Here is a 21,680-nt window from a genome sequence, read left to right as displayed (position 1 = left end):
GACTAATGTTAGAGGCTGGTCATTCCATCATTGTTTGCTCTCCTCTAGCCTCTTAGCACTCTTGCTTTTTGTGGCTTGCTGTCACTTCTTATTCCTTATCTGCCCCTTATATTAGTCTGGGAGAGCCCCAGTGGTCCCTGGCCGCTTGAGTCACTCATTTGTTGCAGTCCTTGGCTCCAGGGCCATCTGAAATCATAACCTGTGGTCTAGCCTCATCAGGAATGAGGCCTACCTCCTCGGAGCACAGAGGGTCACAGCCACTGCTCCCACTGTCTAGAGCAGTCCCTAGCACCCACGCACCTTTGCCTCTAATCCCTTCCTTGAATCTCAGAGTGTGTTAAGGGTCCCTCCCCTTTGCTCCAGTACTGTCATTGTATTTATCAAAACATAATATGGTAGCTTTCATCTCTCTCTGTCTTATTGGACTAAAATTCCTGAAGGCAGGAACTTGTTTGTTCACCATCATACCGCCAGTGCCCAGCCTGTTTCTCATAATAGGCCCTGAGTAAACACTTAAATCATTGAGTAAATTGGAGCAGCAAAGCGAGGTCTTGAAGAGATGGTGGTGGATGAGATTCAAAGGAAGGGGAAAAAGCACAGCCTTTCTCAGTCTTTTTTACCCCAGAGGAACCCTTAAGGTAATATTCAGATTTTGGAGAACGCTTTGCATAAAAATGATTGCATCCATAACACATGGTATACTCATGTCATCAATATTCAGAAATATGATACTCCAATGTAATTGTCAGTGCTTTTGAGAAGAGAATATTTCTCTGTGGATCTGTGTATTACTTTGCTCAGGCCGCCATAACAAAGTAACACAAACTGGGTGGCTTAAATAAGAGAAATTTATCTTTTCACAATTCTGGAGGCTAGAGGTCTGAGATCAAGGTGTCAGCAAGGTTGGTTTCTCCTGAGGCCTCTCTCCTTGGCTTGTAGACAGCAGTCTTCTCCCTGTGTCCTTACATGGCCTTCCGTCTGTATCTGTGTCCTAATCTCTTCTTAAAGGGACACCAGTCATTTAGATTAGGGTGCACCCTAATGACCTCATTTTAACTTATTACCTCTTTAAAGATCCTGTCTTCAAATAAGGTCACATTCTGAGGTACTAGGGGTTAGGACTTCAGCATATGAATTTGTGTGTGAAGGGACACAACCCAGCCTGTAACAATCTGTTAACTTGGCCAGCTTATTATCCTGATCTTTTTGTGGTTCCCTTCCTCGAGTATGTCAGCTCTAATGCAAATCAGGAGTGTAGGTAGGACCTTCAGTTTTTCTTTTTGTGAAATTTCCTACTTGATTTTCTTTTTGCCTTATCCAAGAATGGCTGAAAGTCTTATCATAGATTTCTCCATTACATAAGATGCTAATGAGGTATAGTATGCTATTAATTCTACATGATACATGTGGGGTAGTTTTGTTTTCGCTTTAAAACAGAAATACGTTTTAGTTAACCCTTCTTATTTAAAAAAGGTAGTGAAGCTTAGCTTGCTTTTCTTGAAGTTAGTCTTTAAAATTTTTTTATTTATAAAGGGAAACATTTTTTTCAATAACTGGCTTTAAGGCAAAATTGGAGTTTTAACTTTATAAAGTTATGCTCAGACTTGGTAGATTTAAGTGGAGATTGTAAACTGATTTTAATTAATGTGAAAAAAATTTGTAAGCCAAAGCAATATGAATAAAAATATGGCCTAAGACAATTTTATGTAAAACTAAGGGACACGATTAGGCTTAAACATGGACCTCACAGCTATAAAACTACAATATACAAGTTCCTAAAAATCTTTTTTATAGGCCTATATCCATAAAAAGTGTTACTTTCAAAACTAAAAATATGGAATGATATTACTTCATTAGTGTTCAGTTTGTGCTTGCTTTTTGTTGTACAAATACTCAGTTCAGAGTTGAACTAAGCACACACAGACTTCATTTTCAACTGAGATGAGATGATTTATGTCCTTGCCCTTGATGTTGGCTGAATAGGCAAAGCTTGCCTGCACATGTAGGAAGATGAAACGGCAGCAGCACAATGTGCGCTGCATTTCTATGAATGGTGGGGTTTTCTTCCTTACGGAAGTCTGGCACTTATCTAGGACTGAACAGTAAATCACACCTTGAATGTATGACAAGGCTGCAGCTTGCACAGCTCTTTCTCTTGACTCAGTGTCGGGTTCTCAGGCTGAGCAGGAGGAGCCTCTCGCCCAGACATACTCCTGTGTTGAAAGGAGCCAAAATATGGTTCGGTTTTGTCCTGCTCCTCTCCCACGCCAGGCCGTTTGCTGTGAGCCTTGGAACTTGCCGATATCCTTTCTCTCTTTCAAGCACAAGCAGCAGTGGGAACATTTCAAGATTTGCTTTTAATTGAGATAAAATTCACATAGCATAAAAATCCCCATTTTAGTGTACAACTTCGTGGTTTTTAGGACATTCTCAGTGTTGTGCAACTATCTCCAAACTCTGTACCTCCCCATTCCTTCCTCCCCCAGGCAACCACTGTATTACTTTCTGGCTCTATGTGTTTGACTGTTTTAGGCATCTCATATAAATTGTATCATACAATATGTGACTTTTTAAAAAAATTATTTATTTATTTTTAATGTGTGACTTTTTGATCTAGCTTTTTTCTCTTAGCATGTTTTCAGGATTCATCCATGTTGTAGCATGTATCAATACTTAATTTCTTTTTTTGGCTGCAAATATCCATTGTATGATACACAACAGTTTATTTATCCTTTCATCAGTTAATGGACACTTGGGTTGTTTCCACTTTTTGGCTACTATGAATATTGCTGCTGTGAACATTCACGTACAAGTGTTTGTGTGGGCTAGCTGTATTGCCAGCAAGTGCATTGTCAAGCCTTTATACATCTGATTGCCACCTGTAACATTTTAATGAATAACAAGGTTCAGCCAATTTGTTAATGTGTTTCTTTGAAAGAGTGGGAGGCATACTGCTTCATGATAACTATACTAAAGGACATTTTTTTCACTGTTCCCCATTTAATGTTGCAAAATTGCTTTTATGTTTACTTCTTTGTTTATATGTTACCTAAATTATTTCCCCTTCATGGTCTTGTTTTCACTTCATTAAAGTTAAAATTCAGTGCTTGTAATATCCTTGAATTCTAATATATGTGTACATTTATTTTAAATTATTTTTATTCATTTTTTACTTTTGGTACGAGTCATTTTGTTTCTGAGAAAAGTAAGATTTTTTGTTTGTTTGTTTTTTTCCTAGAGCGTCCCATACCCTTTGATTATATGATGTATGAACATCTTCAGAAGTGGGGGCCACGAAGGGAAGAAGTGAAATTTTTTCTTCGACATGAAGATTCCCCAACCGAGAGCAGTGAACAAGGTAGATAAGTGCTTTTTTCCCCCATTTGCTAATTTTTGCCATAAAAGTTAATTTAAACATTAAATTAATTAAAATTAATTTAAGAATTAACAGGAGTAAATATTAAATTATTCACATGACTTTCCCCCCTTCACTTACAAGTGGTGAGAGGGAGAGTTGGTATCTCACAGGTTTTTTGACCTCTGTTATTGCAGTTTATGATTATTTCACACTTTCAGCCTCCTCCTCAGGATCCTAAGTTAGTCACGTAATGCACTGAAACACGTAAGGGGACCTGCTGTTGAAAGGGATTGCTTTTGATAAATATCACATGGATGAAATCTCTAGATTTTAAGAATAAATGAAACCATGAAAGGATCATAAAAATTCTGGGAAATATATATATATATTTATATAGTATCTACATATGTGTATATATACACATATATGTATATGGAGAGAGAAAGAAAAACAGAAAAATAAGAACAAGACCTAAGTGGGGAGTTCTCTGGTGGCCTAGTGGTTAGGATTCCAGGCTTTCACTGCCACAGCCTGGGTTCAGTCCCTGGTTGGGGAACTGAGATCCTGCAAGCTGCACGGTGTGGCCAAAAAAAAAAAAAAAAAAAGGAACAAGGCCTAAGTGTAACTAACTCTAAACCATAATAGAAAAGACAAACCGAATTATTAAAATAAAAAACCAAAAAAAACCCTCTTTGCATGGCAGTAACCACATTAAAGCAAGGTCAAAAGACAAATTATAAACTGGGAAACAGCATGTATAGCTCATATTGCAAAGGGCTAATTTCCTTTACGTAAAATGATAAGAAGAAAAACAGTAAAAAAAAAAAAAACAGACAAAATATACAAACCCGATGTTCACAGAAAAGGAAATATTCGTGACCCAGAAATATATGCAAAGAAGTTCAGCCTTACTCCTAATAAAAGAAATGTAGGAAAAACACTGAGATACTGTAGTTCACCTGTCACGTGGCCAAGATTAGAACATTTAATAACACAGTGTTGGCAAGAATGCTGAAAAACAGGCAGTCTTCCACATTGTTGGCAGCTTCTGTAGAGGGCAGTTTGGTGGTATCTGTTAAGCTTACAAAAGCATGAAACTTTTCACCCAGCAATCTCACTTTTGAGAATTTATCCTAAAGCTGTGTCTGCACACATACAAAATGACATATACATAGTGTAAGTCATGGGCACTGCTGGTAGGAGCAGCCTTCAATGCCTCCAGGGGCGTCGGCTGAAGAAACCGGAGTACATCTGCTCTGTGCCCTGTCCCAAACCACTTCCTGCACTTGTCACTTGAATAAGCACAGTGTACACACATGCTGCCTCCTGTGTAACAGAGATGAAAGAGTAATGACGTATTCTGTGTTGGCTTGTGTGTATGAAATACCTTTGGAACGATAAGTAAGAAACTGGCAACATGGCTAGCCTGGGGGGAAGGCTGCTGGGTAGGGGAAGGAGGGAGGGAAAATTGGTCATTTATATCTTTTGGTTCCTTTTGAATTTTTTTAAAAAATTTATTTTATTTATTTTTGGCTGTGTGGGTCTTCGTTGTGGCCCGCGGGCTTCTCATTGAGGTGGCTTCTCTTGTTGCACAGCATGGGCTCTAGGCACGCGGACTTCAGTAGTTGTGGTGTGCAGGCTCAATAGTTGTGGCTCGTGGGCTGTAGAGCGCAGGCTTAGTAGTCGTGGTGCACGGGCCTAGTTGCTCTGCGGCATGTGGGACCTTCCTGGACCAGGGCTCGAACCCATGTCCCCTGCATTGGCAGGCAGATTCTCAACCACTGCACCACCAGAGAAGCCTGTTTCCTTTTGAATTTTGAATGATAGGAATATACTACTTTTTAAAAAAAATTTTATTGGAGTATAGTACATTTACAATGTTGTGTTAGTTTCAGGTATACAGCAAAATGAATCTATTATACATATACATATATCCACTCTTTTTTAGATTCTTTTCTCAAATAGGCCATTACAGAGTACTGAGTAGAGTTCCCTGTGCTGTACAGTAGATCCTTATTAGTTATCTGTTTTATATATAGCAGTGTGTATATGTCAATACCAATTTCCCATAAACTACTTATTTTTTAATTAAAATTTAAAATAAGGGAATCTTTTTTTTGGAAAGCATATACACTGTACAGTTAAGAAAGAAACCTTTGTTATTTAACGGTGATTATGGATTACTTCTGGTATTTAAAAAAAAACAATGAAAGGACATCCTTTTGTAAAAAGAAGATTCCTTTATTACAAGTTATCCCTCTTTATTTATTTTTTGCTGAGCCACATGGCTTATGGGATCTGAGTTCCCCGACCAGGGATTGAACCCACGTCTTCTGCATTGGAAGCACAGAGTCTTAAGCACTGGACCGCCAGGGTAGTCCCTAGCTGTATTTTTTTTTAATACCTATTTATTTTTTTGGCTACTTCAGGTCTTTGTTGCAGCGCATGGGTTCCTCGTTGTAGTGCGCGGGCTTCTCTCTAGTGGTATGCAGGTTTTTCTGTGTCTGGTTGTGGTGCACGGGCTCCAGGGCGCATGGGCTCTGTAGTTTGTGGCATGCGGGCTCTCTCGTTGAGGTGCGCAAGCTCAGTAGTTGTGGCGCGTGGGCTTAGTTGCCCCATGGTGTGTGGGATCTTAGTTCCTTGACCAGGGATCGAACCTGCGTCCCTTGCATTAGAAGGCGGATTCTTTACCCCTGGACCACCAAGGAAGTCCCTGTATTTTTAATTAAAGGATATTTTGCCCCTAGGATGAGCTACTGTCTGCTTTAAAATCATCTTCCCATAGCTGTAAATATCATGCTGTTTTTCACAATGCATCATTACTTGTTTTTTTTGTTTGTTTTTTTTTTTGCGGTACGCGGGCCTCTCACTGTTGTGGCCTCTCCCACCGCAGAGCACAGGCTCCGGATGCGCAGGCTCAGCGGCCATGGCTCATGGGCCCAGCCGCTCCATGGCACGCGGGATCCTCCCGGACCGGGGCACGAACCCGCGTCCCCTGCGTCGGCAGGCGGACCCCCAACCACTGCACCACCAGGGAAGCCCTACTTCTCATTTTTATTCCACTGGGTGCTGGTCATCTGAAGTCAGGAGACCAAGACTCCAGGCCTAGCTCTTCATCCATTTCTACCTTAGAAAAGGGCCCTGCCTCTCTGGACGGACTCCTCCTGAGGAGGATTAGACTAGCTGGCAGTTAAAGTGCTGTTCTAGTGCTAAGAACTTACTTTAACTCTCTACCTGAGTGCTCCAAATATTTATACCCTATAGTTAAATGAAAAGTTTTATATTTTACTTTAATCATTATAATATATGTACATAACCCTTACTGTCCCAGGATGGTGGAATGGGGGGAAGCTCTTATATTGTTCTCACTCTGTAAAGTCTGGAAGCGTTAGGGATACTTGAGAGAACTGTCTAGAGTTACAAGGAATGGGACAGCACTGACCTTCCAGTTGACCTTCATTGTCACACCGGATGCTGCTCAGTCTCGTTGTGCTGACGTGGCAAGTACACCTGAGACAGTAGAAGAGCTGGATGCTGAGCTGTTTGAGGTTAGGGAGACAATGCGTCCCAGCGGGATGGGGCTCGAGACGAGGGCCTTGAAGAGGGAGTCGGACCTGGAGGGGAGAGTAGAGAGCTGCTGCACTGAAGGCAGGAGACCAGGATGAAGGAGGCTCCGAGGGGAGTGGTGCCAGGGAGTACACCTTTCTCGACCCAGGCTGGTATGGAGGATTGGTCAGGATTGGAAGAACCAAATTCATCACACGACTCTCATCACTTTTCACGACTTTCAGCAAAGTCCCTGCTTCCCTATTTAATACTCCTCAGCTTAGCTTTGATGGCATTTGTAATGGGACCCTGCTCATCTCCTCAACCTCACTGTCTCTTCTTTCTCTCTTCCACCATATTCTTAGTTGCATATTCATTCCCTGTCGTGCCCTAACTCAGAATTCCATCTTCCTCCAGCTGTGATGCTCCACCCTCTTCCCTTTTTCCTCTGCCTGTGCTTCTGCATGTTCTGCCTCTCTCTCAGAGCTCAAGAAGAAAGGTGGCAGGTAGAACAGCTCTCATTGGGTGCTGTGTTCCGTTTTATATCTGTTCACTGAACTTCTCCTCCAGCTTTTTTTTTTTTTTTTTTTTTTTTTGCGGTACCCGGGCCTCTCACTGTTGTGGCCTCTCCCGTTGTGGAGCACAGGCTCCGGACGTGCAGGCTCAGCGGCCATGGCTCACAGGCCCAGCCGCTCCGCGGCATGTGGGATCTTCCCGGACTGGGGAACGAACCTGTGTCCCCTGCATCGGCAGGCGGACTCTCAACCACTGCGCCACCAGGGAAGCCCTCCAGCTTATATTCTAAGCAGCCAGAGGTGAAGATACAAGACTCATGTTTCCTCTCTGCTCCCCACAGAGCTGAGGACAAGCCAGTTGTCAGTGATATATATTGTTTAAAAGGAGTTACATTTGAGTATTTATTGCCTGTAGAACTATAAGATATAACAAGAAGTAAAGGACAACCCTGACTTAAAACAGTAGGAATTCTCTATATGGAAGCTAGAGGAGAGTGTGGAGGACATTTCCTTCAATCACCTTGTATACCTGGGGGAACAGAAGCTTAATGTGTAAAGTAACTCGGTGCAGGTCATGTGCAGAGTGTAAGCTAGAATCCGGGGGCTGGTGTGATGGAGTTTGGAGCGAGGCCTCCTGGGTTCAGCACCGGCCCTGCTGCTAACTCAGTTTGGACCTTGGGCACGTGACTTCCATCCCTGTGGCTCCGTTTCCTTACGTGCGGGTGCATTGGCTTGTGGTGGCAGTTAATGAGGCGTCCTGGCGCAGTGCTCACTAAGTGTCAGCTCTTACTATTACTTTCTGACTCCAGAATGCAAGACCATCAAGTTTCTTCTTTACCATCAAAGATTAAGTGGCACTTGATATAATTCCAATGTTGTGTGTTCTATAGTATTCTAATTTGATGGCTTGCTGTTTGCAAGAGGCAGCAATGATAGAATATTAAATTAACCCGAGTACCTTATTTCTTAAAAGTACTAATAACTAAGAATTTAATTTACCCTGTAAACTGATAGATGCTGTAGTCTAGGATGTGTGTATGCGTAATTTCTGCTAATAGGAAATATAATAGCTGTGATGAAATGGCTATTGTATATTCGACTGTGTTCAGTGGCATACTCTGTCATTCCCATTTGTTTAACCTCATTTTTCATTATCACCTCCCTAAGGGCCCTTTACTGGATATAGTATTCTTACTTGCCCCTGTCTTCCCCCTATCAGATGTACTGTATATCTGTTTATGTACCCAGTAGCTTTGCTTTATACATAAGAAGAGTAAGATTTTTTTTTTAATAAATTTATTTATTTATTTTTGGCTGCGTAGGGTCTTCGTTGCTGTGCACAGGCTTTCTCTAGTTGCGGCGAGCAGGGGCTACTCTTCGTTGCAGTGCACAGGCTTCTCATTGCAGTGGCTTCTCTTGTTGCGGAGCACGGGCTCTAGGCGCATGGGCTTCAGTAGTTGTGGCACGCGGGCCCAGTAGTTGGGGCTCGCGGACTCTAGAGCGCAGGCCCAGTAGCTGTGGCGCACGGGCTTAGTTGCTCCGCCGCATGTGGGATCTTCCCGGAGCAGGGCTCAAACCCGTGTCCCCTGCATTGGCAGCTGGATTTGTAACCACTGTGCCACCAGGGAAGTCCAAGCTTTAATTTTTAATAAAAATTAATTGTGGTAAAACAACAGAGAAGAAACTCTGAAGTCTGGCTGTGAGCAAAGAGGCACCACTGGAAGGTGTGCTTCTTCTTGGACCCTCCCCTGCGGTCAGGGGTGCTGCAGCTCCCACCCAGCCTCCAGTCTGGGGCACAGAGTCACTCTCTGCACGGGGTGCAGCTGGTCGGAGGCTCAGAGCTGACCGGGAGGTAGCCTGTTCCAGCCAGCATTTCATCCAGGACCCAAGAGGGCTCCAGGAACCGGAAGGCGAAGGCCCAGGTCTGAGGACCGTGTCCTCAGGTCACAGAGCAGAGGAGGCCCAGGCAGTGCCAGGAGTCAAGGTGAGGTTGGCAGGGGACAGGCCGCCCAGGAGGGGTGCCCCTGTGAGGCCCGAGAGCACCCCTCAGAAGAAGACCTGCCCATGGTCCCCATCTGTCACCCCTGCCCACACTCCTGTCGGCGGCCCGATCCCAGTCATCAGGCCCCTGGTCCAGATGAGTGAGCTCTGCAAGCCTGAGGCAGACCTTCAGGCCCCAGTCCAAGCCCAGGGCCCAGTGGAGGTGCAGCTGTTCGGGACTGAGGGGGAGGAGGCTGCATCCCCCTCCTCCTCCTCCTCCCCAGTCCGTGCCCGCCCCCCAACCCAGGCCGAGTCCTTGTCCCAGGAGGCACTTGGTGTGCTGATGGCTGACCTGGTGGGGTTCCTGCTCCTCAAGTATCGCGCCAAGGAGCTGACCTCCAAGGCGGAGATGCTGAGTATGATCCTCCGGGACCATTGGGACCACTTCCCCGTGGTCTTCAGCCATGCCTGCGAGTGCATGCAGCTGTCTGTGGCATGGACGTGAAGGAGGTGGACCCCAGCAAGCACACCTATGTCCTGGTCCCCACCCTGGGCCTCACCTGGGATGCCATGTTGACCGATGCGCAGAGCATGTCCAAGGTTGGCCTCCTGGTGATGCTTCTGGCCGTGATCCTCCTGCAGGGTGAATGTGCCTCTGAGGAGGAGGTCTGGGAAGCACTGAGCGTCATGGGGGTGTATGCAGGAAGCAGCACTGCATCTATGGGGAGCCCAGGGAGCTGCTCACCAAAGTGTGGGTGCAGGAGGGCTACCTGGAGTACCAGCAGGTGCCCCACAGCAACCCGGCCCACTACGAGTTCCTGTGGGGTCCCCGGGGCCAACATGGAGACCAGCAAGTGGCAGGTCCTGGAGTATCTGCTCAGGGTCCATCGATGGGATCCCAGGTCCTTCCCATCCCTGTCTGCAGAGGCTGTGAGCATTGAGGAAGAGGGGCCCTGAGCCAGAGCAGCAGCCAGGCTCCTTCCAGGCCCACGTCCAGCAGCTTTTCTTGCAGGACAGGAAAGGAGGCTGATCCTCCACTGTGAGTTTGAAGAGGGAGCAGCCAGCCTTCTAAGTAGTGAGGGTCTGGGAGAGTTAGGGGAACACGGTGTATAGCATCTTTGGGTTCCTGTTGTGTATGATGACATGGAATTTCATCTCTATTTTCTTTAGGAATTCTTCAAATATTGTTCCTTTTAAAAGAAGGCTTAATAAGCTTTGGTATCTAAGTTTGTGAATGGCATTGATCACACACGTATTTGTGCTAATTCAGTTCAACGACAAGAGTTTTGCTATTTTGTAAAACAGATTGTAAGATTCCCATATTATTTTGTGATCCTGAACAAGATAACATGGCATTGGAATACGAATCTCTTGGAAATGAGAAAGAACTTTAGAATAAAATTGATGAGGTCAAGAAAAAGAGAAATAAAAGTAAAAGTTAATTCTAAAAAATATATACACACACACACACACACACACATAAACGTAAAATTTACCATCTTGACCATTTTCTAAGTGTTAGAAACTTTTTGATATAAAGCAATTTCAAAATTCTGAAATAGAATATTAGAAAAAATTTTCATTTAAACAACTTTATGTATACAGGTTGATTATAAGACATTTTTTCAACTGTACTAATTTTTGAGTTGTCCAGCCTGGTATTTTATGCTTGTGTTCAATAAATATTTGAATAAGTGAAGAAATGATAAAATATCGCTTTTCTAGTATGTCTTTTAGTAAGTTTGGCCTTCATTTCTCTAGGTGGCCATCAGACCCAAGAGCAAAGAACTCAGAGAAATGTAATAAATGTACCTGGAGAAAAACGCACTGAAAATGGGGTAAGTAATAGTGAATTAAATTGAAAATTTTTAATTGCTTTTTATAGGTACTAATGAATTGGGGTTATAATTTATTTTTAAAGAATTAATTTTGGGGTAGTGCTAACCGAAAACAATAAAACAGCCAATTATTTTACCAGCAAAACAAGTTTATTTGGGAACAGTGAAGAATTGCAATTCAGGACCCGCAGCTCTGGACAACCACATCCCAGTCCTCTAAAGCAAAGGGAAACTCTTTTTTAGAGGAGAAGGGGAAGTTGGGAGGGGCCGCTGTCAACAAAAAGTCTGTTGGAGGAACCTGGGAGTTTGAAGTATGGTGGCTTTACATTGGCTGAATTGTTGTCAGGCAAAGAGGAGATTGTTCTTCCTGCTGCTGGTGGCAGTAGAATGGTGTTACTTCCTCTGGGGATGCACAGTACATCTCTTCCTGTTGGGATCTGCACCAGTGTCTAGTGGTATGTGTGTGAGAGCTCCCCATTGTGGCTTCCCAACTCCATTTTCCTGAGGTTGCCCTTTATTTTCACAGAAGTTGTCATTTCTGTTGAATATTTCAAACATTTTTATGAAGTTATAAAGTGGCAGTCACTTGAGTGGTAATGGTTTTATCAGTCCACACCATGGCCCATGCACTGGATGGTCTCAAGCAGAGCAGTGCTCTCCATGCCCGTTACATGTTGCCGCCCACAGCATGTCCTGGAGCAGCAGCTGCATGTGTGCCTCTGTGCTCATGACAATGGCCTGTCTCCAGGAAGCAAATGGTCTAGTCTCTAGACTAAGAGATGGACAGGCAGACTTGCTTTGTATCTTCAGTGTTGATGTCTTGATCCTTCTGTCAGGTCTTAAAAGACAAAGTGGCTGGTGGGTTGAAGTCTTCATAGGTGCCTCCAGGAAAGAGAACTTCCTTTATCATATGGTGTAGAGTTGGAGCATAGGCCTAACATTGATATAGGTGAGGAATTTTGTCTAAGTAGAAGCGTTCTTTTTTTTTCTTCTTTTTTTTAATATTTATTTATTTTATCTGGTTGCATCGGGTCTTCGTTGCAGCAGGTGGGCTCCTTTGTGACTTGCAGGCTCCTTTGTTGTGGCACATGGGCTCCTTAGCTGTGGCATGCGTGTGGAATCTAGTTTCCTGACCAGGGATTGAACCTGGCCCCCTGCATTGGGAGCACTGAGTCTTATCCACTGTGCCACCAGGGAAGTCCTAAAGGGTCTTTTTAAGAAATACATGTTAAAAGAATGAGCAGAAATGAATGAATGAGGGTGAATGAATGAGAGAAGGAAGAATGAGAAATTTTCACCATGGTCTTTTCTGGAAGTTTTAGTAATAAGTTTTCCAAATAATTTTCAGGCTGGAGAATTAGTTTCTTTTTCTGGTTCTGCCACTAACTAGGTGTGTAGCCTTGGGCGGGTCACCCCCTGGCATGTGCTTGGCACAGCTATACACTGGAAAAAGCACCGGCCTGGAGTGCGGAGGGCCCACGCTCAGACACGGCTTCAGAACTTTCTCACAAGCTAAGTCTGAGCAAGTTACTTTGCCTCTGTACTTTCCAACTCGCTATTATTGATTTCCGATTTTATTTCTTTTATTGGCTACCATTGTGACTTTAAATGATATACTTAAGTCTCTATTTCTTTGTATGATAAACTTTAAACCATGTCTCTGGACCTCCCTTCTTGTAAGATGAGAGTATTAGCACCCCCTCCCTTTTCTCCGTCTCCCCTTCCCTCCTGTCCTACCTTCCAGCTTTTTCAGCTGTACTTTTCTTTTTTTTTTTTTTTTTTTTTTTGCGGTACGTGGGCCTCTCACTGCTGTGGCCTCTCCCGTTGCGGAGCACAGGCTCTGGACGCGCAGGCCCAGCGGCCATGGCTCACAGGCCCAGCCGCTCCGCGGCATGTGGGATCCTCCCGGACCCGTGTCCCCTGCATTGGTAGGCAGACTCCCAACCACTGCGCCACCAGGGAGGCCCTTTTTTTTTTTTTTAATTTATTTATTTTGGGCTGTGTTGGGTCTTTGTTGCTGTGCGCGGGCTTTCTCTAGTTGCAGCAAGTGGGGGCTACTCTTTGTTGCAGTGCGCGGGCTTCTCATTGTGGTGGCTTCTCTTGTTGCGGAGCATGGGCTCTAGGCATGCAGGCTTCAGTAGTTGTGGCACGTGGGCTCAGTAGTTGTGGCTCGCGGGCTCTAGAGAGCAGGCTCAGTAGTTGTGGTGCACGGGCTTAGTTGCTCCACGGCATGTGGGATCTTTCCAGACCAGGCATCGAACCCATGTCCCCTGCATTGGCAGACGGATTCTTAACCACTGCGCCACCAGGGAAGCCCTCAGCTGTACTTTTATGTTGTCAATGTTGATAATATTTGTGTACTTTTATCTAAGTATAGTTAAGACTTTATACTTTGTTTATACATTGGTTATAAAGTTGAAAACTATTTAATGGTGTTTATTATTTTAGATTTTTCAGATATTAGCCACTGCAGAGCCAAATGGTATACTAGATTATATTTTCTTCTTTTTAGTTCCAATGTACTAATCCTTGTGCCACTTAAGGAGAACTATTCCTAATGTCAAGATTAAGGATTCTCCTTCCTTACCCTTCAATTTCTAAAGATCATTCCACAAATCCTCTTCTTATTCCTGCCTTCTGATATACTTGTCCACTCCAAATCTAGAGCCTTTGTGGGGTTCCGTCAGGCATATGTGCTTCAGAAAGTCATAAGAAATAAAGGCCCAGGCCCCACTGGCAGAACTTTTGATTCAGTAAGTTTGGAATGGGCCTGGAAAACTCCCTATATGACTCTGTTGCCCTGCCAGGTTTGGGAACCTCCAGGTTACATGTACCCACTGTCGGAAGCATTCAGAACTTACCTGTACAACAGAATTTTGAAGATCCTTTTGAGTTCTAAGATTTCCTGACCTGAGCTTTAGGGAAGGTGAAGTAAATACATTGAGTAGGCTTTGTGTATTGAGGCGGGGTATGTGTGTATATGATAAAGGGAAGGGACTCAGGAGGAAAGGATTCCCTTCCAATGATGTAATAAGGTGAGTTTTGATGTTTTGATGTGATGGGTCTGTGATCTTTTCCAGGATGAAGTTGTTTCTTGTTAACATGGAAATGATGTTTACATTTCAAGAGCAACAAAACTGAAACCTGAAACCAAAATTAAAAATGTGTTTGTAGGGCTTCCCTGGTGGCGCAGTGGTTGAGAGTCCGCCTGCCAATGCAGGGGACACGGGTTCGTGCCCCGGTCCAGGAAGATCCCACATGCCGCGGAGCAGCTGGGCCCGTGAGCCATGGCCGCTGAGCCTGCGCGTCTGGAGCCTGTGCTTCGCAATGGGAGAGGCCACAGCAGTGAGAGGCCTGCGTACCGCCAAAAAAAAAAAAAAAAAAATGTGTTTGTAGCCTTTACATGAGCTTATAATTAGAGGAAGGTAGAGAGCTAGCGAGGAGGTATAACTCTGGCCTAGAAGCATGACATCTAAGATGTTACTGTGTTTTATGGCACACACACCTGCCTTTTCAGCCTAATAATATATTACCTTTGTGAAGTACTTTATTGTCTACAAAGCACTTTTACATGCATTTTTTTTTTTTTTTTTGGGTGGTACGCGGGCCTCTCACTGCTGTGGCCTCTCCCGTTGCGGAGCACAGGCTCCGGACGCGCAGGCTCAGCGGCCACGGCTCACGGGCCCAGCCACTCCGCGGCATGTGGGATCCTCCTGGACCAGGGCACGAACCCGTGTCCCCTGCACCGGCAGGCGGACTCTCAACCACTTGCGCCACCAGGGAAGCCCTACGTGCATTTTTAAAGTTAATAAGATGTTAAAAATGTCCTTCTCCAAAAATGTTTTTGTGTATATCCTGGATATAGAATGGTGGCACAGTGAACCTTCTGTCTGTGGGCTACAGCAACCAGGAACAGATCCAGCAGCCTGTGGGTTGGAAGAGAAAGACAGGCTGCTGATTTGGTGTGATTCATGCCCATTAGCAGCTGCTGAGGCAGGAGGCTGCGAAAGTTCTGCTCTCCTAAAATTGCAGGTCATGAAGTCAGGTTGTCTAAGAAATAAAGGCCCACGGGCCTCCCTGGTGGTGCAGTGGTTAAGAGTCCGCCTACCTATGCAGGAGACACGGGTTCGAGCCCTGGTCCATGAAGATCCCACATGCCATGGAGCAACTAGGCCCATGCGCCACAACTACTCAGCCCACGTGCCACAACTGATGAAGCCCGTGCACCTAGAACCCGTGCACCGCAATGAAGAGTAGCCCCCACTCGCCACAACTAGAGAAGCCCGCGCACGGCAGCAAAGATCCAACACAGCCAAAAGTAGATAAATAAATAAATTTATGTATTTAAAAAAAAAAGAAAGGCCCAGATCCCATTGGCGGAACTTTTGATTCAGTAAGTGTGAGGTGGGCCTGGAAGACTCCCCATATGACTGTTGCCCTGCCAGTTTGGGAACCTCCAGGTTATATGCACACACTGTCGTAAGTATTTGGAACTTACTTTTCCAACAGAACTTTGAAGATCTTGTTTAACTTTATGGTATAAAGGCAAATTGATTTATTCTCATTGTGTATGCCTGTATCAGGGGTCCCAAGACCACCCCCGGTGTCGGTGATTTGCTTGGAGGACTCACAGGGCTCAGCATTATGGTTGTGCTCACGGCTGCAGCCTCCTCCAGTCAGAGGACACAGAGCAAGAGCAACAGAGGGAAGAGGGGCACGGGGTGACATCTGAGGAAACCAGGCTCCCAAGAGTCCGCTCCCAGTGGAGTCACACAGAATGCACTTAATTCTTCCAACCGCTAATCATGACACGTGTGAAATGTCTGCCGGGGAAGCTCGTCAGAGCCCCGAGCCCTGGGGTTTTATTGGGAGCTGCTCATGTGGGCAGCCTCTGTCTAGCAAGCACCAAAACTCCAGACTCCCAGAAGGAAAGCAAGCATTTTACTTAGGTGTCCTGAAAGTATCTATACTTCTTTGCTGTTTTCTCAGCCAGTCAGGCTAAATCTGAGTCCGTTTCTGCTCTCTTCCTCTACATCCACTAAGTTGCCAAGGCCAGTTGATCCTACCCCCACCCCCCATATTTTCTTCTAAGAGCTTTATAGTTGTAGCTCTTATATTTAGGTCTGTGGTCCATTTTGAGTTAATTTTTGTGTATGGTATGAAGTAGGGGGGCCAAGTTTATTCTTTTGCATGTAAATATCCAATTACCCCAGCACCATTTGGTGCAAAGACTATCCTTTCCCCATTGAATTGTCTTGGCACCTTTGTCAAATCAATTGACTGTATATGTGTTTGTTTGTTTCTGGAAGCATTTATTATTAATATGGTCACTTAGTCTCCTTGTTTTCCATATGGTACCCAGGACTCAGCTGGGACTGTCATCTCCCAGGCCAGATAACGTTTCAATTGTCTAGAGAATAAACTTCTAGACTTCCGCCAGGGTAAGAGAGAGGCAGTCACCTAGATCATAGAGTTGGGGAGGAGATCTAGGGATTTTAGTGCTTCTTAAATATCTTTCACTCAGTTTGCTTTATTTTAGGTGCCTTACATTTCATCCCCCTTTCCAGAGGTACATAGTTTTGCCAATTCCTGAGCCCTTTGAAGGTTCTGTGATATAACTGGTTTCTTCGTCCAGTTTCACCTCTTCTCTCTTGAGGTTTGTCTCAGATCTACTAGGTCAGTTACTTCTCATCCATTCTCTCTCCAGCTTCCAAACATTCTTGTTGTCTCCATTCCTGTTTTTGTGGTTTTATATTATTTGATGTCAAAAATCCCTTTACTATCATATAGTGGTTTTGAGATTTAATGAAATTAGGATTAAATAATTCTGTGTTTTGAGCAGAAGAACTAAGTGTACATTTCTGTTAATTTCTCCTGTTGGGATTTGTTGAACTTACTGATTCTGAGGATTGGCATCTATCAACATAGCTGGAAAGTTCTCTACTGTTATCTCTACAGGTATATCTTCTGCCACATTCTTTCTTTTTTCTTCTCTGGAACTTTGATTAGACATGTTATATCTTTCATTTTATCCTTAATTACTCTTTTATATTTTCACTTTCTTTGTCTCTTTGTACTGTGTTCTGGATAATGTCTTAAGATACATTTTTCAGTTAATGAATTCTGTCTTTCACTATGTTTATTTGGATGTTAGTACATATAATATGCTTTTAGTGTTACTTGTTATGAAAAGACAAGGCACAGTGTGGGAGAAAATACTTGCAAATACTATACCTAATAAGGAACTATATTCAAAATATAAAAAGAAATCTCAAATCTCATTAAGAAAATAAAACAGTTTTAGAAGAAGCAGGCAGAATATTTGAATAGATGCTTCACTAAAGAAGGTATGTGAATGTCAAGTAAGCACGTGTAAACATGTTCCACATCATTAGTTTTTAGGAAAATACAAATTAAAACCACAGTGAGATACTACCACGCATCCATCAGAATGTCTAAAACTAAAAAGACTGGTGATAGCAAGTGCTGGCAGAGGTGTGGAGAGCCTGCGAGACACACATGGCTGCTGAGAATCTAAGTGGTGTGGTCTGGAACACAGTTGGACAGTTTCTTTAAAACTTGAACATAAATCTGTTATACGATACAGCAGTTCTAAGTATTTACACGAGAAAGGAAAGCAGATGTCCATATAAACTTGTACATGAACGTTATAGCAGTTTGATTTGTGGTAGCCAAAAATCTAGAAAAACCCTAATGTCTGTTAACAGGTGAATGGACAAAAAAACTGTTATATCCATACAATGAAATATTCCTGAGCAATAAAAAAGAATGAACCGGGCTTCCCTGGTGGCGCAGTGGTTAAGAATCCGCCTGCCAATGCAGCGGACATGGGTTCAAGCCCTGGTCTGGGAAGATCCCACATGCCGTGGAGCAGCTAAGCCCGTGTGCCACAACTACTGAGCCTGCGCTCTAGAGCCTGCAAGCCACAACAACTGAGCCCATGCACCACAACTACTGAACCTGTGCTCTAGAACCTGTGAGCCACAACTACTGAGCCCACGTGCCACGACTACTGAAGCCCGTGTGCCTAGAGCCCGTGCTCCGCAACAAGAGAAGCTACCGCAATGAGAAGCCCGCGCACTGTAACAAAAGAGTAGCCCTCACTGCAACTAGAGAAAGCCTGCGCACAGCAACAAAGACCCAACAACACAGCCAAAAATAAATAAATAAATAAATTTTTTAAAAAAGAAAAGAATGAACCACTGCTGCATGCTACACCATGGATGGATCTCAAATCATTACGCTGTAAGAAAGAAGCCAGACAAAAGAGTACACACTGTATAGTTCCATTTATATAAAATTCGAGAAAACGTAAACTAATTTCTAGTAAGAGAAAGTAGATCAGCAGTTGCCTGTGGACCTGGGACCTTGGAAGGGGTTGGAGGGAGGTGGGAGGGAGGGATTACAAAGGAGCACAAGGAGGTTTTAAGGGTGATGGGTTTGTCCATTTTCTTCATTGTGGTGATAGTTTCATGGTGTGCATGTTTGTCAGAACGTGTCAAATTGTGCACTTCGGATATGTACAGTTTATTATATGTCAACTACAGTAAAGTGGATTTAAACAGTCATTAAAAATTTTTCAGTTTAGAGGTTTTAATTGGTTCTTTTCCACCTCTTCTTGGTTACTCTTTGGTCATATTTTAAGCTTCTCTTACTTCTTTAAACACACTAAACATAGTTATTTCATATTCTGCAACTAATAATTTCAGTTTCTGCATATGTCGCTTCTACTGGCTTTAAGTCATGGTTTTATGATCTTTGTGTGCTTTGATTTTTGACAACGAGCTTCTAATTTTCCTTGGAACTTGACCTGTGAGGTTTTTGTTTGTTTGTTTTTGCGGTACGCGGGCCTCTCACTGTTGTGGCCTCTCCCGTTGTGGAGCACAGGCTCCGGACGCGCAGGCTCAGCGGCCATGGCTCATGGGCCCAGCCGCTCCGCGGCATGTGGGATCTTCCCAGACCGGGGCACGAACCCGTGTCCCCTGCATCGGCAGGCAGACTCTCAATCGCTGCGCCACCAGGGAAGCCTGACCTGTGAGTATTTTTAAGGTCTGGATGAAGGTGGGATTTTCCCAGGTGGTTTGCATTTGCTTTGGTCAGTAACTGGGCATGCAGATAGACTCACTCTGTGGTCCCCTTTGTGGGTCTTGAAGCTTGCATGAGGGCTGTCAAGTCTTCATAGATTCTTAGCGGGGTCGTCCCCCTCCACTCAGACTGCGATGGAGAGAGGGCAGATTTCTCCTGCTCCCATCTGTGGGTTTGAGGCTGTTTCTCATTCACTGTCACACTGAATCGGGGTCCTGGATGTATATGGGCATCTCCTATTGGACTCTCCACCCTGGGTTGGTCTCGTCTTTCTCTCTCTTTTTTTTTTTTAAATCTGAAATGTGTTTATTGGGATGGTTTCCTGTTCTTCTTGATTCAGGGTGCTTTTAGTGCTGCTTCTGTCTGGAGGAGCATCCTTCTGTAAGCCTTGTTCTTCCTCTTGTAGGCTGGCAGAGGACAGTAGAGCAGCCGCCACACAAAACTACTGTCTGTGCATGGCTAGAGACGGTGATTTTATAGCATCCTGGGCATTTCACATCCATGAAGTAGGAACTGGGGCTCTGCACCAGGCGCTTCTTCTTGTGTTCCTCTTCTCTCCTGGAAAGGGATGAAGGAGATCCATTCCGAGAGGCGTGTTCTCTTGGGGAGGCCATCACTACCGGAAAACCATATTTCTCTCTTAGTGCCAGGCTTCAGCAGCTCCAGAGGGCAAGTCTCCAGGTGGGCATAAGGTGGCTTTGATATTTCCTCAATGCCCAGAGCTTCTGCTGTCTCTTTATTTTGGCCCCTGTAGCTTCCTTCCTGCTGTGTCAGCTCAGTGATGCTTTTAAAAATAGGTTTTTATGTTTTTTTATTTTTTTTTGTGGTATGCGGGCCTCTCACTGCTGTGGCCTCTCCCGTTGCGGAGCACAGGCTCCAGACGCGCAGGCTCAGTGGCCATGGCTTACGGGCCCAGCCGCTCTGTGGCATGTGGGATCTTCCCGGACCGGGGCATGAACCCGTGTCCCCTGCATCGGCAGGCAGACTGTCAACCACTGCGCCACCAGGGAAGCCCGGTTTTTATGTTTTATCTTGCCTTTTAATTGTTGCTATCAGGAGAGTAGCTCAGCGTGTTTTGTGGACCACATTCTGAGAGATGGAGCAGTTACCATAATGCTCAGCTTGTAGCACTCATGCGGGGTGTAGTTGGTTTCTCTTATTGGTGTTCATGCTCTTTGATAGCCCTGTTCTCCTGTTGATCTTTCTAGCCCCAACTGCGCCTAGCCACTTGCCTTGGGTATAAATGTGGTTAAACCACACTGAATTGGTATCAGTGAATTTTAATCATATGAGTGATTCACATATAGGATAAAGTAGCATATTGTAGTAGTATTGCAGGGGGTGGGAGCCAGTATATGCTTTAGATATCTGATTGACTCTTATTAATTTGTAAGACTTAGTAATTTTTGGAGTATGAAATACACCAGTCCCAGAGCACAATGAGATGTTAGGTTCAATTTTACAGAATATTTTATGTGATAAAAATAAACCTACATGCTTATAGTGTACCTTGATATCATTATCACCTACTTTTTTGTTTGCTAAATAAGCAAGTAAAAATACTCTCCAAACCTGAAAGTTTATAACCTTGGAAAGAGGTAGGAAAAAAGAGGAATGATTTAATGTTCTAGAATATCTTATGAGTATAAACAGATTTATCCTAATTATTTTGTCAGTTTTGTTTTAGGGATGTTTGTCATCTTTGAAGTGGCATTGTTCTTGAGAATCCAGTTATACTTTAAAAAACTAGTTATAATTTTAAACTAATATCTTGTGATGATTAAATCACAAGATGGGATACTGGCTGTTAGGTCTAATTCTTCTTTATTTCTTACTTTTTAACTTGAGAAATAAATGTACAGAAGAATGTGTAAAACATGTATGGTTTAAAGAATTACTTAGCAGACGCTCAGGTAACTACCACCCAGGCTTGGAGGTCCTCTTTTATTCTTTTTAAAGCAATTCTATCCAATTTATTTATTTATTTATTATTACAGTAAGTTGATTTACAATGCTGTGTTAGTTTCAGGTGTTCAGCAAAGTAATTCAGTTATACACACACATATATATTCTTTTTCATATTCTTTTCCATCACAGGTTATTATAAGATATTGAGACTTCCCTGGCAGTCCATTGGTTAAGACTCGGTTCTTTCACTGCCGAGGGCCCAGGTTCAATCCCTGGTCGGGGAACCAAGATCCCACAAGCTGCACGGCACGGCCAAAAAAAAGATGTTGAATGTAGTTCCCTGTATCCAATTTATTTATTTATTTGCGGTACACGGGCCTCTCACTGCTGTGGCCTCTCCCGTTGCGGAGCACAGGCTCCGGACGCGCA

General features: G+C 43.9%; 2 protein-coding genes and 1 pseudogene across 4 annotated transcripts in view; 2 read left to right on the top strand and 1 right to left on the bottom strand.

Annotated features, from left to right (window-relative positions):
* PPP1R13B (protein phosphatase 1 regulatory subunit 13B) overlaps positions 1-21,680 on the top strand; it is a 74,409-nt gene that overhangs the window by 33,101 nt on the left and 19,628 nt on the right. For 2 of the 3 annotated variants that reach the window (XM_030883218.2, XM_060295338.2), the window contains 2 exons: positions 3,239-3,358; positions 11,161-11,237. In XM_030883218.2, coding sequence (XP_030739078.1) covers positions 3,239-3,358; positions 11,161-11,237 — 197 coding nt within the window. Of the gene's footprint in view, positions 1-3,238; positions 3,359-11,160; positions 11,238-19,781; positions 20,025-21,680 lie in introns of those variants that run through there. The other variant, XM_060295339.2, reaches the window with a different exon arrangement.
* LOC115867184 (melanoma-associated antigen 10-like) lies at positions 9,557-10,356 on the top strand (annotated as a pseudogene).
* On the bottom strand, positions 19,691-19,846 carry LOC115867187 (small ribosomal subunit protein eS27-like). The gene has a single exon (XM_070045018.1). The coding sequence runs from the start codon at positions 19,844-19,846 to the stop codon at positions 19,691-19,693; it is 156 nt and encodes a 51-aa protein (XP_069901119.1).

The sequence above is a fragment of the Globicephala melas genome, chromosome 2, assembly GCF_963455315.2.
Source record: "Globicephala melas chromosome 2, mGloMel1.2, whole genome shotgun sequence".
Taxonomy (NCBI): domain Eukaryota; kingdom Metazoa; phylum Chordata; class Mammalia; order Artiodactyla; family Delphinidae; genus Globicephala; species Globicephala melas.
The sequence above is the reverse complement of the archived record's forward strand: the minus strand, read 5'-3'. Positions and strand labels throughout refer to the sequence as shown.

What these genes read in the sequence shown, in the direction of transcription:
- LOC115867187 (XM_070045018.1), bottom strand. Translation starts at nt 19,846, where the DNA reads ATGGATGTGAAATGCCCAGGATGCTATAAAATCACCGTCTCTAGCCAT.